Raw genomic sequence first — 21503 nt, 5'->3', positions numbered from 1 at the left:
ATCCTAAACAAAACAAAATAGAATAAAATTGCAAATCAAATATTGCCTAATTTAAAAAAAACTGGTTAACAATTCAATGAAACCAAATCATTTTGGGATTGGAGGGTGTCGTGGGGGGGGGGGGGGGGGGGCGGGAAGCAGAGGGGGTGGGTGCTGTTGGGTGGTGATAAGGGGCAATAGTCAATATTGAGGAGGATTGCAACATGTTACAGGAGGGCATTAATAAACTTGCAGATTGGATCCAGTACTATGTGCAGTTCTGGTTGCCATTTTATAAGAAGGGTACAGGGGCACTGGAGAGTGTGCAGAAAAAAATGATACCTGAAATTTACAGGTATACATACGTTAGGAAAGAAATGATAGGCTGCGTTGCTTCTCTCTTGTAAGCAGACAGCTGAGGGGCGAACTAAGCTGGAATTCTCTGATCTCACTCACCCCGCTCCCAATGTCAGCAAGAAAGGAGAATTTGGCGCTTAGCCAAATCTCCGTTCACTGCAATGGGACTGGAGAATCCCAGCTGTGGGCAAGGTCGGAGAATTCCAGCCCTAAAATTATGAAATGGCCACCCCTTAATATTTGCCAGATAACACAAACCATCAAAAAGTGTTCACAATATGGAAAGCAGAATAGTAAGATATTCACATGCTCACAGTCAAAATATTTCATGGTGTTTTATACCCTCTAGAAAAGTTTAATAGTTAGATAAGGCTTTGGGGTGAATTTTACCTGTGGGCACGTTGACAGACGGGTGGGGGGTTACAAAACTGGGCACAATGACATGGGCACTATTCCCATTGTCTACTTCCTGCTCCCAACCTCACTGCAATTGTACATGACATGAGGGCGGCATTGACCAACCCACCTGTCTATAGGTCAACTGAGGCCCTTAAGTGAGCAATTAATGCCCTCACCAGGGTTTGCCAAGCTGGCCTGAGCGATACCATCCCACCCACCCACCACTCACCTCAGTGTCTGGCTACAGTGGCAATTGCCATTGTGGACTGCATGCAGTCCCACCTGTGACCACCTCTTCAGATAGCTCTGCTAGGACCAGAGCACCATCGGTCATTTGATTGTCTAGCAGCTCGTGAAGGTGGGGCATGCTCCCCAAAAGTACCGCTTCAAGCCAAATTACAGTCCACTAACGGTTAATGGCTGTGGGGCAGTCTGCCAGAGTGGGGAGGGGGGGCTCACTCCTGACATTTACACCAGGCGGTGAGACAGGGGGGTGAGAGGGGGGTTGTGGACCTTAACTGCCAAGTATAAATCCCAGCCTTTTATTTCGGGGTTTGGTCAGTCTTGTGTCTTCCCTGTCTAAAGTACACATTGTCAACCATGTACTCAAATTTATATTATTAAAAAGGTCTTTTATTAAAACATCCCCATTACATTAATTGCCCATTTTACCATCAGGACCCTTTTTAATAACCCTGCAATGCCATCACCTACAATAGCCTCTGAGGTGTTTTGCCAACTACACCTGTGACATACATTTAGTCTGCTTTCACACGGCCACTTTGAACAGGTCTCTTCCAAAGTGGTGTTGCTCAGTCAGAGGAAGCTTTGCCAGTGATGTCCTACCATCTCCATGCAAAATTTCAACTATGTATCCAAACTTCTGTTGGCGCTACAGGGGTCCCAAGAACAGGTCAGAAAGATGGGGGCAACATGCCTCGGTCAATTGTGGGGCCATTGGCTGATTTTCCGCTTATCCAACAAAACAATTAGTTGCCACTGGGGCTCCCTGTAAAAGATGAATGCCCGTTCTTGAGAGCAGCTGGCCATTTGGAGGACTCAGTAAGAAGCCTTAACAACACCGGGTTAAAGTCCAACCAACATTTGGAGGACTGGCAGCTCAGCAGCGCCACCAAGTGGCAATGGGAAAATGATGGGCACAGGCACACATGCACCACTGACTGCCACCCACCTCCCCTCCAAACACCCTTATCCCCACCCACCCCTCCTCTTTCATCCCCCTCTCCCTGACCCCTGCCATTTTACAGGCCATCATGACTGCCAACCCATTCCTGGAGGGCTTGTAAAATCCAGTGCCATTCTGGAACAAATATTACAGTATATACAGAGTGCAAACTGTTCAAAATGGATCAAATTCAATAAAAGCAGTCTCAATCTGACTGCAAAATGCAAAACTGAGGCCTGGGGTCAACTTCAATGAAAATGACAGAAATGCAGAGACAGCCAGTTCAGTTGGTTAAAAGGAAACCTCTATGTCAATAGGGGTGCTGGGGGTGGGGGGGGGGGGGGGAGGGGGGGCGGGGGGGGAGTCGATTATTTGGAATGGATCACTTCACTTGAAAGGTTAATGAGAATGTTTTCTGTTGGCCATGTGCACAGTATGACTTTGTAGTTGTTTCCTGCTTGGGTTTTGCGAGAGATTAAGCAAACCTAATTCCAATTAGGATCAATTAAATATTCCAAAGTGAATGTCTAAAACTCAAATTTAAAAGGCACGTTAATGAAGAAGGATGTTATCAAATGCAGATTTTAAATACAATATACTTAGGTGAGAGTGAGTTCGTGGAGACCTTAGCCCTTTCTCTATAAACACAAATTTAGAAATAGCTCTTGGGGCTAAAGAGATCAAGGGATATGGAGAAAGGCGGAATCAGAATATTAAATTTGACGCTCAGCTATGATCAAAATGAATCACAGAGCAGGCTCAAAGGGCCGAATGGCCTACTCATATGTTTCTATGTAAATTTAAGTTTATATTCCTGCCCAAGCAAAATTAAATTGGACTTCCATCAGCACTGCACACTTTGTTTTGCATCACAAGATTCCATTGTTTTGCGAATAAAATGGCTAAGCATTCTGTACAGTTTTGGCAAATAGTAGCAACCAGAAGAGATGATCAATTTACAGAAACTATCTTCCAACAGTCAGACTGATGTATTATTCCAGGAGATCGACATGAACAGAACTAGCTTGTAAGCAGGTCAAACTATTTCAAATGTTTGAATATCAGCGTTATTTTGTCTATCCCACAAGCAAAGGATTCCCCGATTGTACCAACATGGAAGGGCGACACTTGACTGTCAGCATGAGTGTGTGACCTTCAATGAACCCGAGGAGTTTTGCGCCGCAGGCCTCAGGAGAAAAGCTGCATCAGGAGGGAAAACCTGCATCAAAGTTCCTGCAGAGAGTTGGAGGAAGGGAGAGAAGAAAGGAGGGAGGGAAGGAGGGAGGGAGGGAGGAAGGGGGTCATTTGCACCCTCTACTCAATAGAGCAAGAATTGCAAGCCACTGAGGGACAAAAATAAATAGAAACAAACCTCACACACACACACACACACACAAAACACAATATCATTATTTAAAGTAACAAACTTGGAAAAAACAGTACCTCTTACGGGAAATTCTGTACTAGCAGAAATATTAAGAGTTATTCTGAATATTGACTTGTGGCATCAAAGAATGCCCTCTATGTTAACAGCAGTTTGAAAATGTAAGCTCTTATTGGTTTTGCAGCAGTTGAACAGATAGCCATTCTGTCATGAGCCCTGCTCACTTCCATTACCAGCTATGTGACCATAGATTCATATCCTTTGTGAGGCAGATATCAAGTGTAATATTGCACAGTGGCAGAAGCAGGACTGTCCTTTGGACAGCACGAAGGAGATCCCACACTCATGAGCTCTTTATTAAAAGTAGTGGGTGATACGTTAACAGGTGAAAGCCAATGCAGCGAGAAAGGGAAATGGAAATAAATACCTTAAAAGTATCAACTAATCTGACAGAAATTGATAACTGGTCAGCTAAGTCAGCTGCTGCTGTACCACCGTTTGAAAGGAGTCCAAGAAAGAGAGAAACTAGAGCTTTCAACTGATTCTATGTCACATTATCCCAAGAGATTTCTGTAGTTGCCTTCCAGCAGACATTTTTTTTAAATCATAAACCACATCAGTTTGAGAGAGAAGGTTTGGTTCTGATCACAGATCAGAGCCGGGTAGTGCAGAACCACATCACAATTCATCTCGAGAGGCTGTATCAATGGGGGATTGGGGCTGCAGTGCCTCTGTATTCTGCGCTTCTGCCCCGATCTCTCCCTGTTCCTTCGTTTTTCTTGATAACTTGCGGTTCCAGTCCGTTTGTATGCTATCATTGTCCCAGATTATAGAGGTTTCGGTATCACTCACATAGCCTGGTTCTCCAGTGTAGTGCGTCGGGTAAATCAGCAGTGGCTCCACTGAAAAGGCTTTCAAATCGCGAGGTTCGTAGAACATCATGTAATCTTCTCTGTTAAAAGATGTAATGAATGATTAAACACTTGATGCATTTTTCATTACTGACTGCCATAAAACTATCTCAGGGGTCTTGGAACCTCACCAATGTAAGTAGAAACCTCTTAAACTCTTTGCCAAGTTGCTGTCTAGACTATTGAGTTAACAGGATTAACTACGTACAAGAAATGAATAAAGGGAACACACATTGAGGATATCCTAAAGCTCTTTACAATCAACGAAGTACTTTGGAAGTGTAGATATTGTTGTAATATTGTAATCATGGCAGCCAGATTGTACAGAGCAAGCAGCACTCTCAGGTAATATGCTTTTTTCACTCATGTTATTTAAGAGACAAGTATTGGCCAGCACGCCAGAAGTTCCCTGTCTTTCTTCAAGTATCACCAAATCATCACAAGGGGGATGCTGGGATTTTACGGCTCTGTCGCGCCAGGAGCAGGGTGGTAAAATGCGGTGAGCCACACAAATGCACATTGACTTTGGCGGGACTGTAAAATCCCACTGGGGTAAAATATCACCCCTTGAGAGCACAGAAAAGACCCAAATTTAACATAGCAGTAAAACACCGTGGATGCTGGAGACCTGAAATAAAAACAGAAAGTACTGGAAATACTCAGCAGGTTTGGCCGCATCTGTAGAGTTGATGTCTCGAGTGGGCATGATCCTTCTTCAGAATTTGAATGTGAAATGTTGAATGTGCCGTCTGGAAGACAGCATCCCTTTAATACAGCAGTCCCTCAGCACTGTATCACACCGGTAACAGAACCTTTGTGATTAAGTCTCTTAAATAAGACTTGAAGATTCAACCTTCTGACCTTGGAGGTGAGTATGCGATCAATGGAGCTATTGCTGATACATTTGCTTAGATCTCCAACTAAGTGTCTTAAAATCCCAGAGCAGCATCTTTCAGTGAGCCGAGATGACATATATTTTATTGATACCATTATTTACTGTGGCATTTGAATGATTCTGTCAATTTAGTGCAAATTATTTAATTTGTATTATAGATTAAAGCCTCCTACATGGATTGGGCCTTCAAAAATACAATTCAAAAAAGGATTGTGATGAAACAACACAACATCCCTCTTTAAAATATCAGTCATTCTCATTTTATTTTAGATTCTCTGTCCTTCTTTATCCAAACCTTTCTCACTGTCCTTGTTGTTTTATAAATTGACATTGGTGCTACCAGCCGTAACTTCCTGTGCTAAAGGAGTCACAGTGAAACTACAGGAAGAAAGAAAGACTTGCATGTGTATCGTGTCTTTCACAACCTCATGTTCCAGAGCACATTACAGCTTTGTGACTATGTAGTCACTATTGTTGTACGGAGCGACAGAGTAGCCATTTGCACACAGCAAGGTCCCACAAACATTGGCCAAATGTTTCCGTCCTTGCTCGGGAGTGGAATTCTCCGGTGCTGCTGGAATTAATGGAGTTTTGGTTGGAATGCCAAATTTTCCATTCTTGCTCTCAATGGGTCTCACCACGGAGGAGACTGGAGAATCCTGCCCATTATCCCAACCGTGTGATGAAGCCCAGATAAAGTGCTTTAGTGCTCTTTATATTTTTTCATGGGATGTGGGTGTTGCTGGCTGGCCAGCATTTATTGCCCATCCCTAATTGCCCTTCAACTGAGTGGCTTGCTAGGCCATTTCAGAGGGTATTTAAGAGTCAAACACATTGCTGTGGGTCTGTAGTCAAATGTGGGCCAAACCAGGTAAGGACATCAGATTTCCTTCCCTAGAGGGAAATTAGTGAACCAGATGGGCTTTTAAAACAATCGATGATAGTTTCATGGTCACCATTACTAAGACTAGCTTCATATTCCAGATTTAGTAATTGAATTTAAACTCCATCAGCTGCTCTGATGGGTTTCAAACCCCTGCCCCCAAAGTATTAGCTTGGGCCCCTGGATTGCTAGTATTCATTGAGGGATAATTTTCCTTTCAGATGATGCCATGGGATCTTCACTTGGGAAGAGCAGATAGAATCCCTACAGTACAGAAGGAGGCCATTCGGCCCATTGAGTCTGCACCCATAACAATCCCACCCTATCCCCGTAACCCCACATATTTACCCTGCTAATCCCCCTGACACTAGGGTCAATTCAGCATGGCCAATCAACCTAACCCGCACATCTTTGGACTGTGGGAGGAAACCGGAGCACCCGGAGGAAACCCACGCAGACACGGGGAGAACGTGCAAACTCCACACAGACAGTGACCCAAACCGGGAATCGAACTTGGGTCCCTGGTGCTGTGAGGCAGCATTGCTAACCAACCACCGATAGGATCATGTGCTCAGGTTTCTGAAGAGGAACTTCCATCTATGACCATTTGACTAAGGGGCAAGACCCACTGAACACAGCTATCTTACTTGAGATCTGATTTGATCATCAAACTACATGCGCTATGCAATAAACAGGCATCAGCGTGACTCATTGGTCACACGACTGAAATCGGCAGATGCAAGTTAAAGCCATTTGTAGAGCTTAAGCGTGCCAGTTGCAATTTTAATCCAACAGATCCACTCACATTTTCACTCACATATATTCCTCACACTGACTGCCCACAATTGGTGTCATTCCCTCCTCTCCACACAATCCATTTCTCCCACTCGTGAGTCTGTTTTCTCTCCTTGCAGGAGAAAGCACACAACACTAGGGGGAGACAAAGAGCCAGCAAGGGCCTTGCAGCAACAGCCACTTTGACAGCCATTGATAATTGCTGCCCTCTGACTCCACTGGGAAGGAGACCTTGTTCCCGGCTTCAGCAACCTAACCCGCAGGCTTCATTCAATTGCAGCTCCCTCCACCAGCCCTCCCGCGCCCCCTCTCCTTCCCCCGCAACCCCCATCAATTTACTACCATCTTGTTTACACTGTCGAATGTCACACAGCTCTCAAACTGGTTGTAAAAGCCAGAATTGTGGGTTAAATCCACAATTAATTGTTTGTTTGTACATGTGAATGACTGACAAGATAGCTCCAAGACAAGGCACTCGCCTGGGAATGCGCCATGGTGATGTTGAGAAGTCAGATTTTCAAAGCGTTAGCTGTTTTGGCGGGGGGGGGGGTGAAATTCATCCCCCTTTTCCCTTGACAGTTCAAATTCTGCCATAGTCTCTGTTAATTCAGTCCTGTACAAAAGGATTGCTACATGTTAATGATGTAATGTATAATCTGAAGCAGAGCAGGGTGTTCCCCTGATGTTTTGGCCAATATTCCCCCCTTCCCACCCCCATCCCAGTGAATGGAAAACTGCTCTGTTAGACAGTGAGACTGACAGCACGTTAACTTGAACAATCAGTCAGTCATTGATTGCTAAACCAGATCTTTTAGATTCAGGCCTCCCTAATGAAAATCCAGTAACCAAATATTATTATGGGTTGGATCAACTCTACCACCCATCAGGCAATAATTCTACTGTGGAAATCACCAGACAAATCCACCGCTAATATTATTTTTCTCAATAGATGCTATTTATGGTAAAGGGCTAGCATGCTCTCTGCTGTTCACTTCATTGCTGACCTCTACAATTCCTCTTGCTCCCCAATGCCCTGGATCATGTTAGTTACTTACACTGGATGTTTATTGTACATGATGGGTAGAAACTCATCCACTGGCAACATCTTCCCAAAAGGTTCAGCTGCCACCAGTTTTTTGGCCCCCTGCTGAGATATAAGGTAGGCCAATGTCCAGTAGGAATAATCTGCTTCTACAAGGTTCATAATGCCAGGGACGGACTTTTCCGGATGTTCCACCTGCATCCGCTTCCGCCCAACGTAGCTGAAGTAAAAACAGTAACAGAATTTGCAAGTGACTTTGTGGGAAGGAATGAGACTGACACAGATTTAAAATGATTTGCAAATTAAGTAAACGTGATGTGAGAAAAAACCTTTTCACACAGCAAGTGGATCAAGTCTGGAATGCACTGCCTGGAAGTGTGGTGGAGGAAGGTTCCATTGAGGCCTTCAAGAAGGCATTAGATGATTACTTGAATAGAAGCAATGTGCGGGGAAAAGGCAGGAAATGGTGCTAAGTCATGGTGCTCGTTTGGAAAGCGGATACAGATAGATGGGCCAAATGGTTTCCTTCTGTGCTATAACAATTCTGTGACTTTGTGATACAGGTTAAATATAGCCCTGCATCTAGTCCAGATCCTAACTTCAATGTGGTGCTTACATAACTGAATGAGAGTGGTAAGAAAACTTTTTTTCTAAGGTGTAATTGGACAAATTCTACTATTTCTAAGGTGTAATTGGACAAAATCCTCAGGACAATTGACATAGCATCAAATAATAGGACTACTCAAGGACAGGCCTTAATGTTGAGTATTTACCATGCTCACTTGCTTGGACCCGATAGTGACTGGTCTTCATATTGTTTGAGGCTCGCTACTGGTCTATGATATTGCAGTGCTCAGTTATGACTTCCCGTTTCCCAAACTAATCCTTATTATTTGAACCTCAGGAATGACATGAAGGTAGTTGTTCTGACCAGGAAGTCAGAAAACTATAACTACTAAAACTATAGTATTTTGAATGATAGGCAACCACCAGGTAGATTAACAAATAAATGATTTTTTGAGATAAATAACTATTTACAGAGAGTGATAAAAAGGTGACCATACTCTACGACTCCAGACTCCTAACGACCAGGGAAATGTCACAGTCCGTCCCTAGAACCGTATGCCTAATTGGCCAACTGGGTCCCTCCGTCTTTACATTCCACACTAACACATTTCAGTAACAATGGTTTATTTAAATACAGTCAAACACAATCTCTGGTAAGGAAAGTCAGTCTGGGGACGTCTTGATCCTTTGGGAATGTTGTAATTCATTAATGGGTGCCCATCAGCAGTGGTACCTTTGGTTTGAACCTCAAGGGGTTGACTCTCAACCTGCAAAGGTCCAGATAAACTCTCCAGATTCCACTGGAACATTATTTGTTTCTTCACCGGAGCAGTTTTCTACAGCATTAGTTTCATCCATTGCAACATCACGAAAGGACATACTAGCGGTGGACTGCCTCACTGGTTCTGGGGGCGAATCTCCTCCTTCCAAATGGTCCAAGTGTTTCTTCACCCTTTTTTCCCTGGTTCATACAACACTTCATACAACACTTGGAATGGCCAATGCCATTCCAGGGATCCAATTTGGACCAGTATCATTATTCTTTACATATACCAAATTATCCACCTCAATTGCTTTCTCAGTTCTTTTTGAGTCATGGGGCAGGGTTTTATGGCCTCATTCAGGTGAGACCAGAAATTCCCACCCGAGATCAATGGAAATTTCCGTTGTTGGACCTTCGTCCGTGCCAATTCCATGGCGGGTGAGGTGGTGGAGTTCCAACCGTGATGTTTTTTCTGTGCGTTCTGCTTTGCCATCACCCTCCCCACCAAATTCAGAAATATCAAACCTAACCTTATTCTAATATGTCTGCCCATTAGTAACTGGGCAGCTGTAACACCCATAGTGACATGGGGTTTTGTTCTATAGATGATCAGGAACCTGGCCAGTTTGTAGAGAGGCTGATTGTTTCTATATGGACAGCTCTCATTGCCAACTCACTGGGAGCCGGGTGGTCGGTTGCAGTTCGAATATGTTGAAAACCATTGGTTCTCATGAAATGCTGCAACCCTTCATTATCAGCCCATTATCAGATACTTGCACCTCGGGCACCCCTTGGGTGGCGAGTGTCTGTCGCAATTTTTCTACCATTGCAAGCGAGGTCGTCAACTTCATTTTGTGCATGTCCAATCTTTAAAATGTGATTATTAACCAACATTTGGGATCTAAAAGACAACAAAAGCACATAGCACAGACTTTTCCCTTCATTTTTCCCTCTCCCTCCCTACCCCATTCCTGGCTCTGTGTTTGCTTAAAACCTGTTAGGTTTCCAACAGCTTCTCATTAACCTGAAACATCTGCACTATTTCACCCTCCACTAATGCTTCCTGCATTCTGGATAAAGTCATAAGGTATACAGCATGGAAACAGGCCCTTCGGCCCAACTTGTCCATGCCGCCCCTTTTTAAAAAATCACTAAGCTAGAACCAATTGCCGGTGTTTGGCCCATATCCCTCTACACCCTCTTACTCATGTAACTATCTAAATGCTTTTTAAAAGACAAAATTGTATCCGTCTTTACTACTACCTCTGGCAGCTTGTTCCAGACACTCACCACCCTCTGTGTGAAAAAGTTGCCCCTCTGTACCCTTTTGTATCTCTCCCCTCTCACTTTAAACCTATGCCCTCTAGTTTTATACTCCCACACCTTTGGGAAAAGATATTGACTATCTAGTTGATCTATGCCCCTCATTATTTTATACATCTCGATAAGATCACCCCTAAGTCTCCTGCGCTCCAGGGAAAAAAGGCCCAGTCTATCCAGTCTCTCCTTACAACTCAAACCATCAAGTCCTGGTAGCATCCACATAAATCTTTTCTGCACTCTTTCTAGTTTAATAATATCCTTTCTATATTTTCCAGCATGTTCTTGTTTGTGCTTCAGGAGAGGACTCTTGTAGCCAAACTAGTCAATGTGCAGTCAGCACATTGGTTAGTGTGTTCCATCGCCATGGGTTCTGAGGAAATCAAATTTAGAAAATAGTGGTAAAACAGAAAGGACCTGCAATGTTCAGCGTTAAGTTTTTAATCAGTTGCTGCATGTTTAGACTCACATCAGGTCCCAGTCCAGCTGGTTCTCCTCAATATCTTCCATGAGCTTTGTTATTCTTCTTCGAAAATGTGGCTGAAACCTATTGTCATCTTCTAAGACGAGGGCCTTCTTCAGTCCTCGGTCGACGACCTGAATGATAGAGACAGAACTTTTAAAACCATGTTGGAGGATTAGCAGGGTAAATGAGAGTTACGGGACTAGGGTCTGAGTGGGATTGTGGCCGGTACCAACTCAATGGGCCGAATGGCTTCTTCTGTACTGTAGGGATTCTATGATTCTGAACTGTGGGTTTACCTCTGACAGTCTCTTCTGCAGCAAGAACCCAGGACAAAACATTGAAGTCTGCAATAGAACAGCTCCCCAAAAATTTACTTAATCACAAGACGAATTAGATGCTCCCACGCAATGTCCATGTAAAATATGTGATATAACTGAATCAAACCTGTAGCTTTCCCCATGACAATTGCTTCTCAATGGTTCTATCTTTCACACATATCAATGATAATAGAACAAGGTGTAGTTCTGAAATTGTATCTACTGCAGGGGAATCAGGTTGGCATAATGCACTAGAGTTTTGAGCTTGTATACAATAAAGCAGAGAGATTTAGAATAGGACATATAGCGCCCCATAAGTTGCTAATTTCATTCAATCATTGGAAGGCAAACACACCCCGCACAAGGAGGAAGAATTCCCCCAATACCAGCCCCTGCATACATCCTAGTGATCAGCTGCCCACCATCTCACTCACAGATGGTGAAAATTATGAGAAAACCATCATAAGTGGTTATGGTTATGCCTGGATCCCAATTGTCAGGACCAGGACCAATTGGCACCCTCGGGACTTCCTGTTGGCGGTGGGGGAGGGGGGGGGCGGCAGAAGCATCCCAGTAGGCCATTGACCATTGAATCAGGTTCCCAGCCCACTGATTGCATTAAAATGTATCTAAAGCAGTTGTAATCAGGTACTCATCCGCTCTGCGTAAGAACCTGACCTGGCCAAGTGCAACGGGCTGGGAGGCTTGCAGTGGGTTTGATGTCCAGCAAGAATCCCAATCTGGCCCTCACGCCCAATTCAACGGGCCATCAGGAATCCCGACTCGGGCTAGCGGTCCTGGAGAATGGCTCGCCTTAATTAACCAACTCCTGCTGTGGTTACTTGCAGTTCCTTAGACACAGCATAGGTGGCAGTATCTTCTATGTTACCTGGCCGCAATTCCCAGTTATTTAATTACTGAGGGCAGTGACAATTTGTCTGGGCTTCCATGCCTGTTCATGTAAAAGGTGGGAAATGAAATTTTTATCCCATCAATTTTGAAAGTGTGTGAAGACAGATGTTTTGTCCAACACTGTCAAAACAGACAGTTAATTGTACACCAAGCATTGGGGAAAAAAAATGCTCATTCACTTGCATAACTCATGTCATGGCTTGTTAGCTCAATACACGCATATCAGGAAATGTTATCATAGCTGAGGAATTACTATCTAAGATCATAGGCGGCAGTGCTGGAGGAGCTGGGAGATTTGTCCAGCATGCCCCATTGTATAAATGATACAAATCAACCAAGCAAAAACCATTTTATCCTCAGATAGAAAGATCATATCTGGTTCTGTTTTGGCTTGTGTCCAATCACTGTACTGTACTCGTTATCCAAATTAAATACACATTTGATTACAGCTTTGAGATTCAGGCTGAGATTGAAAAGATCAGTTCTCTGGTAGTAGGTCTATAAAATGGCTAACAGCTGCAAGCCAAACTAATGATCTTGTAGGATTGATGTTCACTTTTCTGTTGGTTCAAAAAGGTTTCCACAATGAGTTATGTGCAAGAGGTCTGAGCTGCACTGCAGAACTGCATTGGCAGAGTGTGCAACTGAATAGCCTTGGCCGGTTTTATAAGGAGACTTATAACTCGTGACATGCACATGATGGCATAAAGTTACAATCGGTGTCAGAACAGGAAGAAAGGTTGCCATTTGAAAGATCGGTGAGCATTTACAGCATTGTGCTGGAGGATGAAGGGGCAGCACGGTGGCACAGCGGTTAGCAATCTGCCTCACAGCGCCAGGGACCCAGGTTCGATTCCCGGTTTGGGTGACTGTGTGGAGTTTGCATGTTCTCCCTGTGTCTACGTGGGTTTGCTCCAGATGCTCCAGTTTCCTCCCACAGTCCAAAAATGTGCAGATTAGGTGGATTAGCCATGGTAAATGTACAGGGTTACTGCGATAGGACAGGGGTGGGCCTGGGTAAGATGCTTTTTCGGAGAGTCGATGCAGACTCGATGGGCCAAATGGCCTCCTTCTGCACAGCAGGTCTTTGTTTCTGAATTATGTTTCAACATCAGCAGTATAAGATATCCAGATGCATTTACCTCAAGTCACTGAACATTTTTGAGCACTGGGAGCTTCAATAGAATCTTTGGAGGTTGATAAATACACATTTATGTGACAATGCATCTACAGAGCCTTGAAATAGGTGGATCTGTATGTGGGGATCCATCTTCTTACCTCTTTCCAGATGTAATAATGACTCAAGAAGCAGCCTATTTCTCCCCGTGTCAGTATTCTTCCTGAGTAAGGGTCATGGTACCCTGGCAACATTTCAATGTTGAGGGCTTTTAGATGGCTTGTGTTGAGGGCTCTGTCAATACAAAACATCTGTCACATTATGGTACCCTATTTCTGAGTTGGGTTATGGAAAGAATCCTCCATGGTGTGAAATAACCTGGAATGACACCAGAGCCTGCGGCTTTTCACGCCATCATTATGTCCCAGTTCTACTGCACCATCAAATGGAAATTTTGGATGTAAACCTCTCAATCTTATATTCTGGGTTTTTTGAAAGAAGCCTGGTTACATATTACCATAATGTTTGAGGCACATGAATCAATCTGAGCTCCAGTTTCCTCCCACAGTCCAAAGATGTGCAGGGAAGGTTAGGAAGATTAGCGGGGTAAATGCATGGGGGTAAGGGAATGGGGCAGGGGGAGAGGGTAGGCCTGTGTAAGATGCTCTGTCAGAGTGTTGATGCAGACTTGATGGGGCAAACAGCCTCCTTCTGCACTGTGGGGAATCTATGATTCGGGTGTGAAGAATAAAGTGGAGCAACTAAATTAAAGGAGACAATTCTAAAAGGGGTACAAAGGCAGAGGGAACTGGAGGTATATTATTGAAGGTGACAGGGCAGGTTAAAAATCGGTTAAAACAAACAGCATCATGGGCTTCATAAGTAGGGGTGTAGAATCCAAAAATAGGAGTTATAATGGGCTTGTATAAAATACTGGTTTGGCCTCAATGGGAATATTGGGCTGAATTTTACCGCTTCGCCCGCCCAGAATCGGGGTGGGTGGGGCTCGCAGAACGGCATTCTCCATTGGCCTCGGGTGGGATCTTATGAGCCTCAGGCAGGTGAGGCGGGAAAACTTTGGCACCTGTGTCCAATTTTTGGGCATCACACTTTAGGAAGGATGTGAGACCTTAGAAAGGGTAGAGAAAGGATTCACAAGGACGGTTCCTGGGATGAGGAAATTGAAGTAGCGGATTGATTGGAGAAGATGAGGCTGATTTCCTTGGAGAAGAGAAGATGAAGAGATCAGATAGAGGTGTTCCTAATCACGATCAGTCTGGACAGAGTAGATAGAGAGAAACTGTTCCCATTGGAGGAAAGGGCCGGAAGTCAGAGGACACTGATTAAAGTATGGCAAAAGGAGCAATGGCAACATGAGGAAATTCTTTTTACACAGGGAGTGGTTATATAGGGAATGCACTGCCTGAGAGTGTGGTGGAGGCAGGTTCATCTGTGGCTTTCAAATAGGAGTGGAATCATTATCTGAAGAGAAAAGCATTTGCACGACTATGGGTAAGGGTGGGGGAATGACATTAGATATGTTGCGTTTGCAGAGAGTCAGCATGGATCCAATGGGCTGAATGGCCTTCTTCTGTGCTACAATCATTCCTTGATCCCATGATTATTTCAACCCATTCCCAGCTGGCTATAAGCTGAACCCGATTCTTATTTTGCAATCTCTTTTTATACACATCTAGCTGGCTTGAATCACCGCTTTTTTTAATGTCTTGGTGAGAATTCCCTTTTTATCCCTCTCTCTACTTGTCACTGGAACCTTGAGCTGAAAGTGAAAATATTGGAAAAATAACGAGGGTGCTATATAAATTATTACCTAAAAATGAGCAGTACCTTGACAATTTTATTTGCACACCATTGTAGAGTTAGGGCTGAATTTTCCGAGCCAGGTTTGGAGATGGGGTTGAGGGGGTAGGGGGTGGGGGAGGTGTGGAAGCTATATGGGGAGTCTGTTGACTTTGTGGTGGCAGCCTGTTACTGGGAGGTCGCTGGGACGTGGGTGGTTCATTTACTTGGCAGCATCAGAAGGAATTTCTTCCCTCAGAGCGTAGTGAATCTGTGGAATTCGTCACTGCCGAGACCTGTGGAGGCTGGGTCGTTAAATATGTTCAATGTTTGATTTGGTTTGATTTATTATTGTCACCATGTATTAACATACAGTGAAAAGTATTGTTTCTTGCACGCTATACAGACAAAACATACCGTTCATAGAGAAAGAAAGGAAAGAGTGCGGAATGTGGTGTTACAGTCAGAGCTAGGGCGTAGAGAAAGATCAACTTAATGTGAGATAGTTGATATAGATGTTGAGATAGATGTATTTTAATCAGTAAAGGAATCAAGGGTTATGGGGATAAGGTGGGAAAGTGGGGTTGAGGATAATCACCTCGGATCAGTCATGATCTCATTGAATGGCCAACATCTTTTGGTCTTATGGTCTCATGGCCACAATGTACACAGGATTCAACAGCAGCCCAGGCTTACTTCTGGAGGGGCCACTCTTCCACCCTGATGCCCCTCACGGTCCTTTGTCATCTTGTTTACACTGAAGAGTGAGGCCATCATGAGTGTCCTCCATTTTGAGGTGCCCCTTAATTTCCCTCTTTGTCAGTACTCAGCTCTCCCAGCCGGGTTACCGCCCAGACATTGTTGATGTTCTTCCTATTGGGCCTCCCGCTCCCCTGGTCTACCTGTCATCCTTAATTGGACATCAAATGTGGGGGCGCCAATTAGATGACCCCCTCACAGGAAGTTGCTCCAGCAGGCACACTGAAACCATGCACAGACTTGATCAGGGTCCCAAATGCACAGGGCAATTCATCTTGTAAAATTAGCATAGCTAAAGCAATGTCTATTTATCAAGCATATATAGAACATAGAACAGTACAGCACAGAACAGGCCCTTCGGCCCACGATGTTGTGCCGAGCTTTATCTGAAACCAAGATCAAGCTATCCCACTCCCTATCATCCTGGTGTGCTCCATGTGCCTATCCAATAACCGCTTAAATGTTCCTAAAGTGTCTGACTCCACTATCACTGCAGGCAGTCCATTCCACACCCCAACCACTCTCTACGTAAAGAACCTACCTCTGATATCCTTCCTATATCTCCCACCATGAACCCTATAGTTATGCCCCCTTGTAATAGCTCCATCCACCCGAGGAAATAGTCTTTGAACGTTCACTCTATCTATTCCCTTCATCATTTTATAAACCTCCATTAAGTCTCCCCTCAGCCTCCTCCGCTCCAGAGAGAACAGCCCTAGCTCCCTCAACCTTTCCTCATAAGACCTACCCTCCAAACCAGGCAGCATCCTGGTAAATCTCCTCTGCACTCTTTCCAGCGCTTCCACATCCTTCTTATAGTGAGGTGACCAGAACTGCACACAATATTCCAAATGTGGTCTCACCAAGATCCTGTACAGTTGCAGCATAACCCCACGGCTCTTAAACTCCAACCCCCTGTTAATAAAAGCTAACACACTATAGGCCTTCTTCACAGCTCTATCCACTTGAGTGGCAACCTTTAGAGATCTGTGGATATGAACCCCAAGATCTCTCTGTTCCTCCACAGTCTTCAGAACCCTACCTTTGACCCTGTAATCCACATTTAAATTAGTCCTACCAAAATGAATCACCTCACATTTATCAGGGTTAAACTCCATTTGCCATTTTTCAGCCCAGCTTTGCATCCTATCTATGTCTCTTTGCAGCCTACATATAAGAATTGTATAGTGTCTATTTCTCACACTTATATAATAATTGTATTGGAAACTTTTAACTCCCAGCAAGTAGCCCAGGAACCCTGAGTTTCATTGGGAAACTGGTCCACTTTAACACCTAACCACTTTAACAACCAGGCAGCAACCCAAGTCAAGTGGAAACAATACCAGAATTCTATGCCCCAATTTTCTCCAATAAATAACATTTTAACAAAAACAGTACACATTGAAGAAAAGCAATAGAATTTAACTCTTTAACAGGTAAACAGAATCTATATGGAGTTATTGTACATATGTTATTTTCTTTAAGCTCAGTACTTACTTCCCATCCACAGCATCTACCACTTTGACATCAATGTCCTGTTCATAAAGCGTGCGGAGCATTCGTTGTCTCCTGTCTGTTCTGCGTTTGAGATTTATCATGAAGATCTAAACACAAGTTCACATGAACTAATTACCGGTACTGATTTGGCAGCAATAGCTACTATTTTGAGGGCTTTTTTATACCGCTGACATTTTATCCCTTCAATGAAGCACATTGGGAACTTTTTCTTAACACACAAGTGAAACCATCTGCTCTGATGAAAGGTCATTCAGACTTGAAATGTTGGCTCTATTCTCTCTCCACAGATGTGTCAGACCGGCTGAGATTTTCCAGCATTTTCTGCTTTTGCTTTGAATATTTGCAGTGCTTTGCTTGAAACTAGTCTTTGGAAAATGACTGTGGGTCCACATCTACTGACCAAGTTATCAATTCTTAGGACATTCACACGTCCTCTATCCACTTACCAAAGCAAAGGACTAAGTAATAATGATTCTAAATCAAAGAATCTTATTCTTTTAGGTGGATGGAAAAGATCCCATGGTGTCATTCAACAAAGAGCAAGAAAGTTCTTCACGTTGGCCCTACTCCACCAATCAAGGAGCCCAAAGGGATATCACAATACTCTGACAATTGGTGAGCCCGTTGGATTATCACGATATTCTGTGAATCAATGAGTAAATGCGACTTTTGCAATCTTCCTTCACCAAGGAGTTAGTAGGATTAGTGCATGACTCTTGTCAATCAACCTAGTAAATATCTCTAGCTCTACAGTTTTAATGGTCAGATGTGGGATGGTATACACAATGTATGCAATTGCAAACACATTTATTGCACAAAGCCTTGATAAATCAATTTGCCACTTTGCTGATTTTATTGGTGGTACTATCCAATATTTTATCATTATCCAGGAAGCAACACTTATGACAAGTTTGCCACACTGGGTGGCATGGTGGCACAATGGTTAGCACTGCTGCCTCACAGCACCAGGGACCTGGGTTCAATTCCTGACTTGGGTCACTATCTGTGTGGAGTCTGCACATTCTCCCAGTGTCTGCGTGGGTTTCCTCCGGGTGCTCCGATTTCCTCCCACAGTCTGAAAGACGAGCTGGTTAGGTGGATTGGCCATGCTAAATTGCCCCTTAGTGTCAGGGGGACCAGCTAGGGTAAATACATGGGGTTGTGGCGATAGAGGCTGGGTGGGATTGTGGTCGATGAGTTGAATGGCCTCCTTCTGCACTGTAGGGATTCTATGATTCTATAAAATGCAGATCCTCCCCGTGGGGAGAGGCAGGGGAATCCAGTAGAAAATGAAACTTGTTATTTAGCACATTCCTACATGCCTCATCAAGCTCTTGTTTGTTGCTGTTTAGGTTTGAGGCAATTAAGTTTGAGTGTTTTGCAGGATTTGCATGGGTGATACTTTCAATTGTAACTAATGTGATAGAATTTCACACATACCAATTTTATGGATGCAATATTACGAGCAATGAAAGAAAAATGCTACATCAGCTATTACATTTACAGGGAGCTAAGGGATCAATTTAGATGCAATCTGAATTCACTGCTGTTAAGCCAACAACATAGATTGCATTCATTAATTAACCAGTTCATTAGTCAGACCCTTTTTAAATTAATGGACTGATTTTGCTTCCAAAATTTCTCAAACTCATTTCCAGATGCAAAACAATTAGGGGCCAAGCTAATGCTTCATGCACTGTTCTATTTATAATAGCACCTCCATTGGACCTTCCAAATCCAGTAGCAAGAAAGGCAGTTCAATAGGGGGCAATTCTCTCCCAAGCCAATGTGCCCAGCATTGAGTCGCTACACACTCAAAACTAGCTCTGCTGGGCACAACATGTAATTTGTATGTCTAGCACCAGTCTCCCCAAGCAACTGTTCTGCTTGAAACTCCGTCACAACAGGGGATTCCTAGGAGGACAGCTGAAACACTTCAGGGATGTCCTCAAAACATCCTGAAGATGTCAAACATCCCCGCTGATTCATGGACCCTGGCTTGTGACCGACCAAAATGGTGAAGGTTTATTCGGCAAGGCACCAAATACATCGAGCGACTTCTTCGGGAGCACGAAGAGGCCGAAGTCAAGGCATCGGAAAAAGCAAACAAACTTCTAAACACCCCATCTACCCGATCCTTGAAGCGCCACTTGCCCTCATGTGGCAGATCCTGCATTGAGCTTATCCGCCATCTTAGAACCCATCAAACTGGAGTGGAAGCAAGTCATCCTCAATCCCCAGCGACCACGTAAAGAAACATATTTATAATCATGTTCTCCTTTAATAATCTGCATAGTAATGATCCTTTGCATAGTATTTGAGAAGGGCTGCTGTATGGAAAAATAAAACTATAACTAAAGAAACAGCTGAGCTGAAGAGCAGGATTAGTAATCGCAAGGTCTCACCCCAGCAAGGAGCTGACCCACTTAGAGTGAGAGATCCATTAACAGTGATTCTCAAACCTTCTCACAGTTCATACTCTAGCCCTTTCTAATTAAATAGCTATGCTGTTGCACTGAACTACCTTTGTTATTATTTCTAAGACATTGCAAATTTATCTTGCCTAATAAAGGCTATCAATATGTTCATTTTGATACTATATCATGCTTTTGAAGATGGCCTTTACTTCCTATAAATAACCTTTTCAATCAATAATCTTATGTTAACATAGTTTTTATGCTATATTGTTGTAGCTAAAATAGTCGTGGATGAGCTTAACATAGGAAATAGGAGCAGGAGTAGATTGTTTGACACTTTTAGTCATTATGACCATGGCTGATCATCCATCTCAATAGCCTGATCCCACCATTCCCCCAATATCCTTTGATCCCCTTCACTCCAAGAACTATATCCAACTCCTTCTTGAAGGCATACTAAGCTTTGGCCTCAACTGCTTTCTGTGGTAACGAACTCCACAGGCTTTCCATTCTCTGGGTGGTGACATTTCTCCTCATCTCAGTCCTAAAAGGTTTGCCCCATATCCTTAAACTGTGACCCCTGGTTCTGAACTCACACCCCATCGGGAACATCCTTCCTGAATCTGGCCTGTCTAGTCCTATTAGAATTTTATAGGTTTTTGAGATCCCCCCTTCATTCTTCTGAACTCCAGCGAATATAATGCTAACCAACTCAATCTCTCCTCATATGTCAGTACCGCCATCCCAGGAATCAATCTGGTAAACCTTCGCTATACTACCTCTATGGCAAGAACATCCGTCCTCAGATAAGGAGACCAAAACTGCACACAATATTCCAGGTGTGACCTCACCAAGATCCTGTATAATTTCACCAAGACATCACTGCTCCTGCATTCGAATCCTCTCACTATGAAGGCTAACATCTGCTTTCTTTACCCCCTGCTTCGCCTGTATGCTTACTTTCAGCAACTGATGTACAAGGACACCCAGTTGCACATTCCACTCTCTTAATCGATAGCCATTCAGATAATAATCTGTCTTCCTGTTTTTGCTACCAAAGTGGATAACCTTATATTTATCCACATTATATTGTACCTGCTATGCATTTGCCCACTTTCTGATTTGTCCAAATCACACTGAAACATCTCCGCATCTTCCACATACCTAACCCTCCCACCCAGCAAATCTGCAAATTTAGAGATATTACATTTATATATATATATTAATATATATTGTGAATAGCTGGAGTCCTAGTACTGGTCACCCTGCAGCCATGTCTCTGTAATCCCATCTATATCATACCTGTTTATATCTGTTTGTACAATTACTTCATCCACTTTATTGCAAATGCAACACACATTAAGGCACAAAGCTTTAAGGCTTGGCTTTTTAAAATCATTTGTCCTCTTTCCATTAATTTTCACTGTGGCCCTGTTTGATTCTCGTCCTTGATTTCTCTGCCTATCACTTTTCTTATTGTTTTTTGTTCTTGTCCTTGATTTCCCCCTCTGCTGACCCTTTGCATAGGATCCCATCCCCCTGCCATTTTAGTTTAAACCCTCCCCAATCACTCTAGCAAGTACTCCCCCAAGGACACCAGTCCCAGTCCTGCTCAGGTGAAACCCGTTCAGTTTGTACTGGTCCCACCTCCCCCAGAACTGGTCCCAATGTCCCAGGAATCTGAAATCCTCCCCACTCACACCATCCCTTCAGCCA

General features: G+C 43.6%; 1 protein-coding gene across 1 annotated transcript in view; it reads right to left on the bottom strand.

The window, feature by feature from the left end:
- Positions 1-3860: 3860 nt before the first annotated feature.
- The window catches only part of LOC144497191 (procollagen galactosyltransferase 2-like), a 179481-nt gene continuing 161838 nt past the window's right edge, over positions 3861-21503 (bottom strand). Inside the window, exons 8-12 of the mRNA XM_078218063.1 lie at positions 17350-17456; positions 13455-13587; positions 10951-11078; positions 7845-8051; positions 3861-4257 (exon numbers count right to left, since the gene is read on the bottom strand). Coding sequence (XP_078074189.1) covers positions 3984-4257; positions 7845-8051; positions 10951-11078; positions 13455-13587; positions 17350-17456 — 849 coding nt within the window. The 3' untranslated portion in view covers positions 3861-3983. The remainder of the gene's footprint in view (positions 4258-7844; positions 8052-10950; positions 11079-13454; positions 13588-17349; positions 17457-21503) is intronic.

Source organism: Mustelus asterias, chromosome 8, assembly GCF_964213995.1.
Source record: "Mustelus asterias chromosome 8, sMusAst1.hap1.1, whole genome shotgun sequence".
NCBI classification, from domain to species: domain Eukaryota; kingdom Metazoa; phylum Chordata; class Chondrichthyes; order Carcharhiniformes; family Triakidae; genus Mustelus; species Mustelus asterias.
This window is presented reverse-complemented; position numbering and strand designations above follow the sequence as displayed.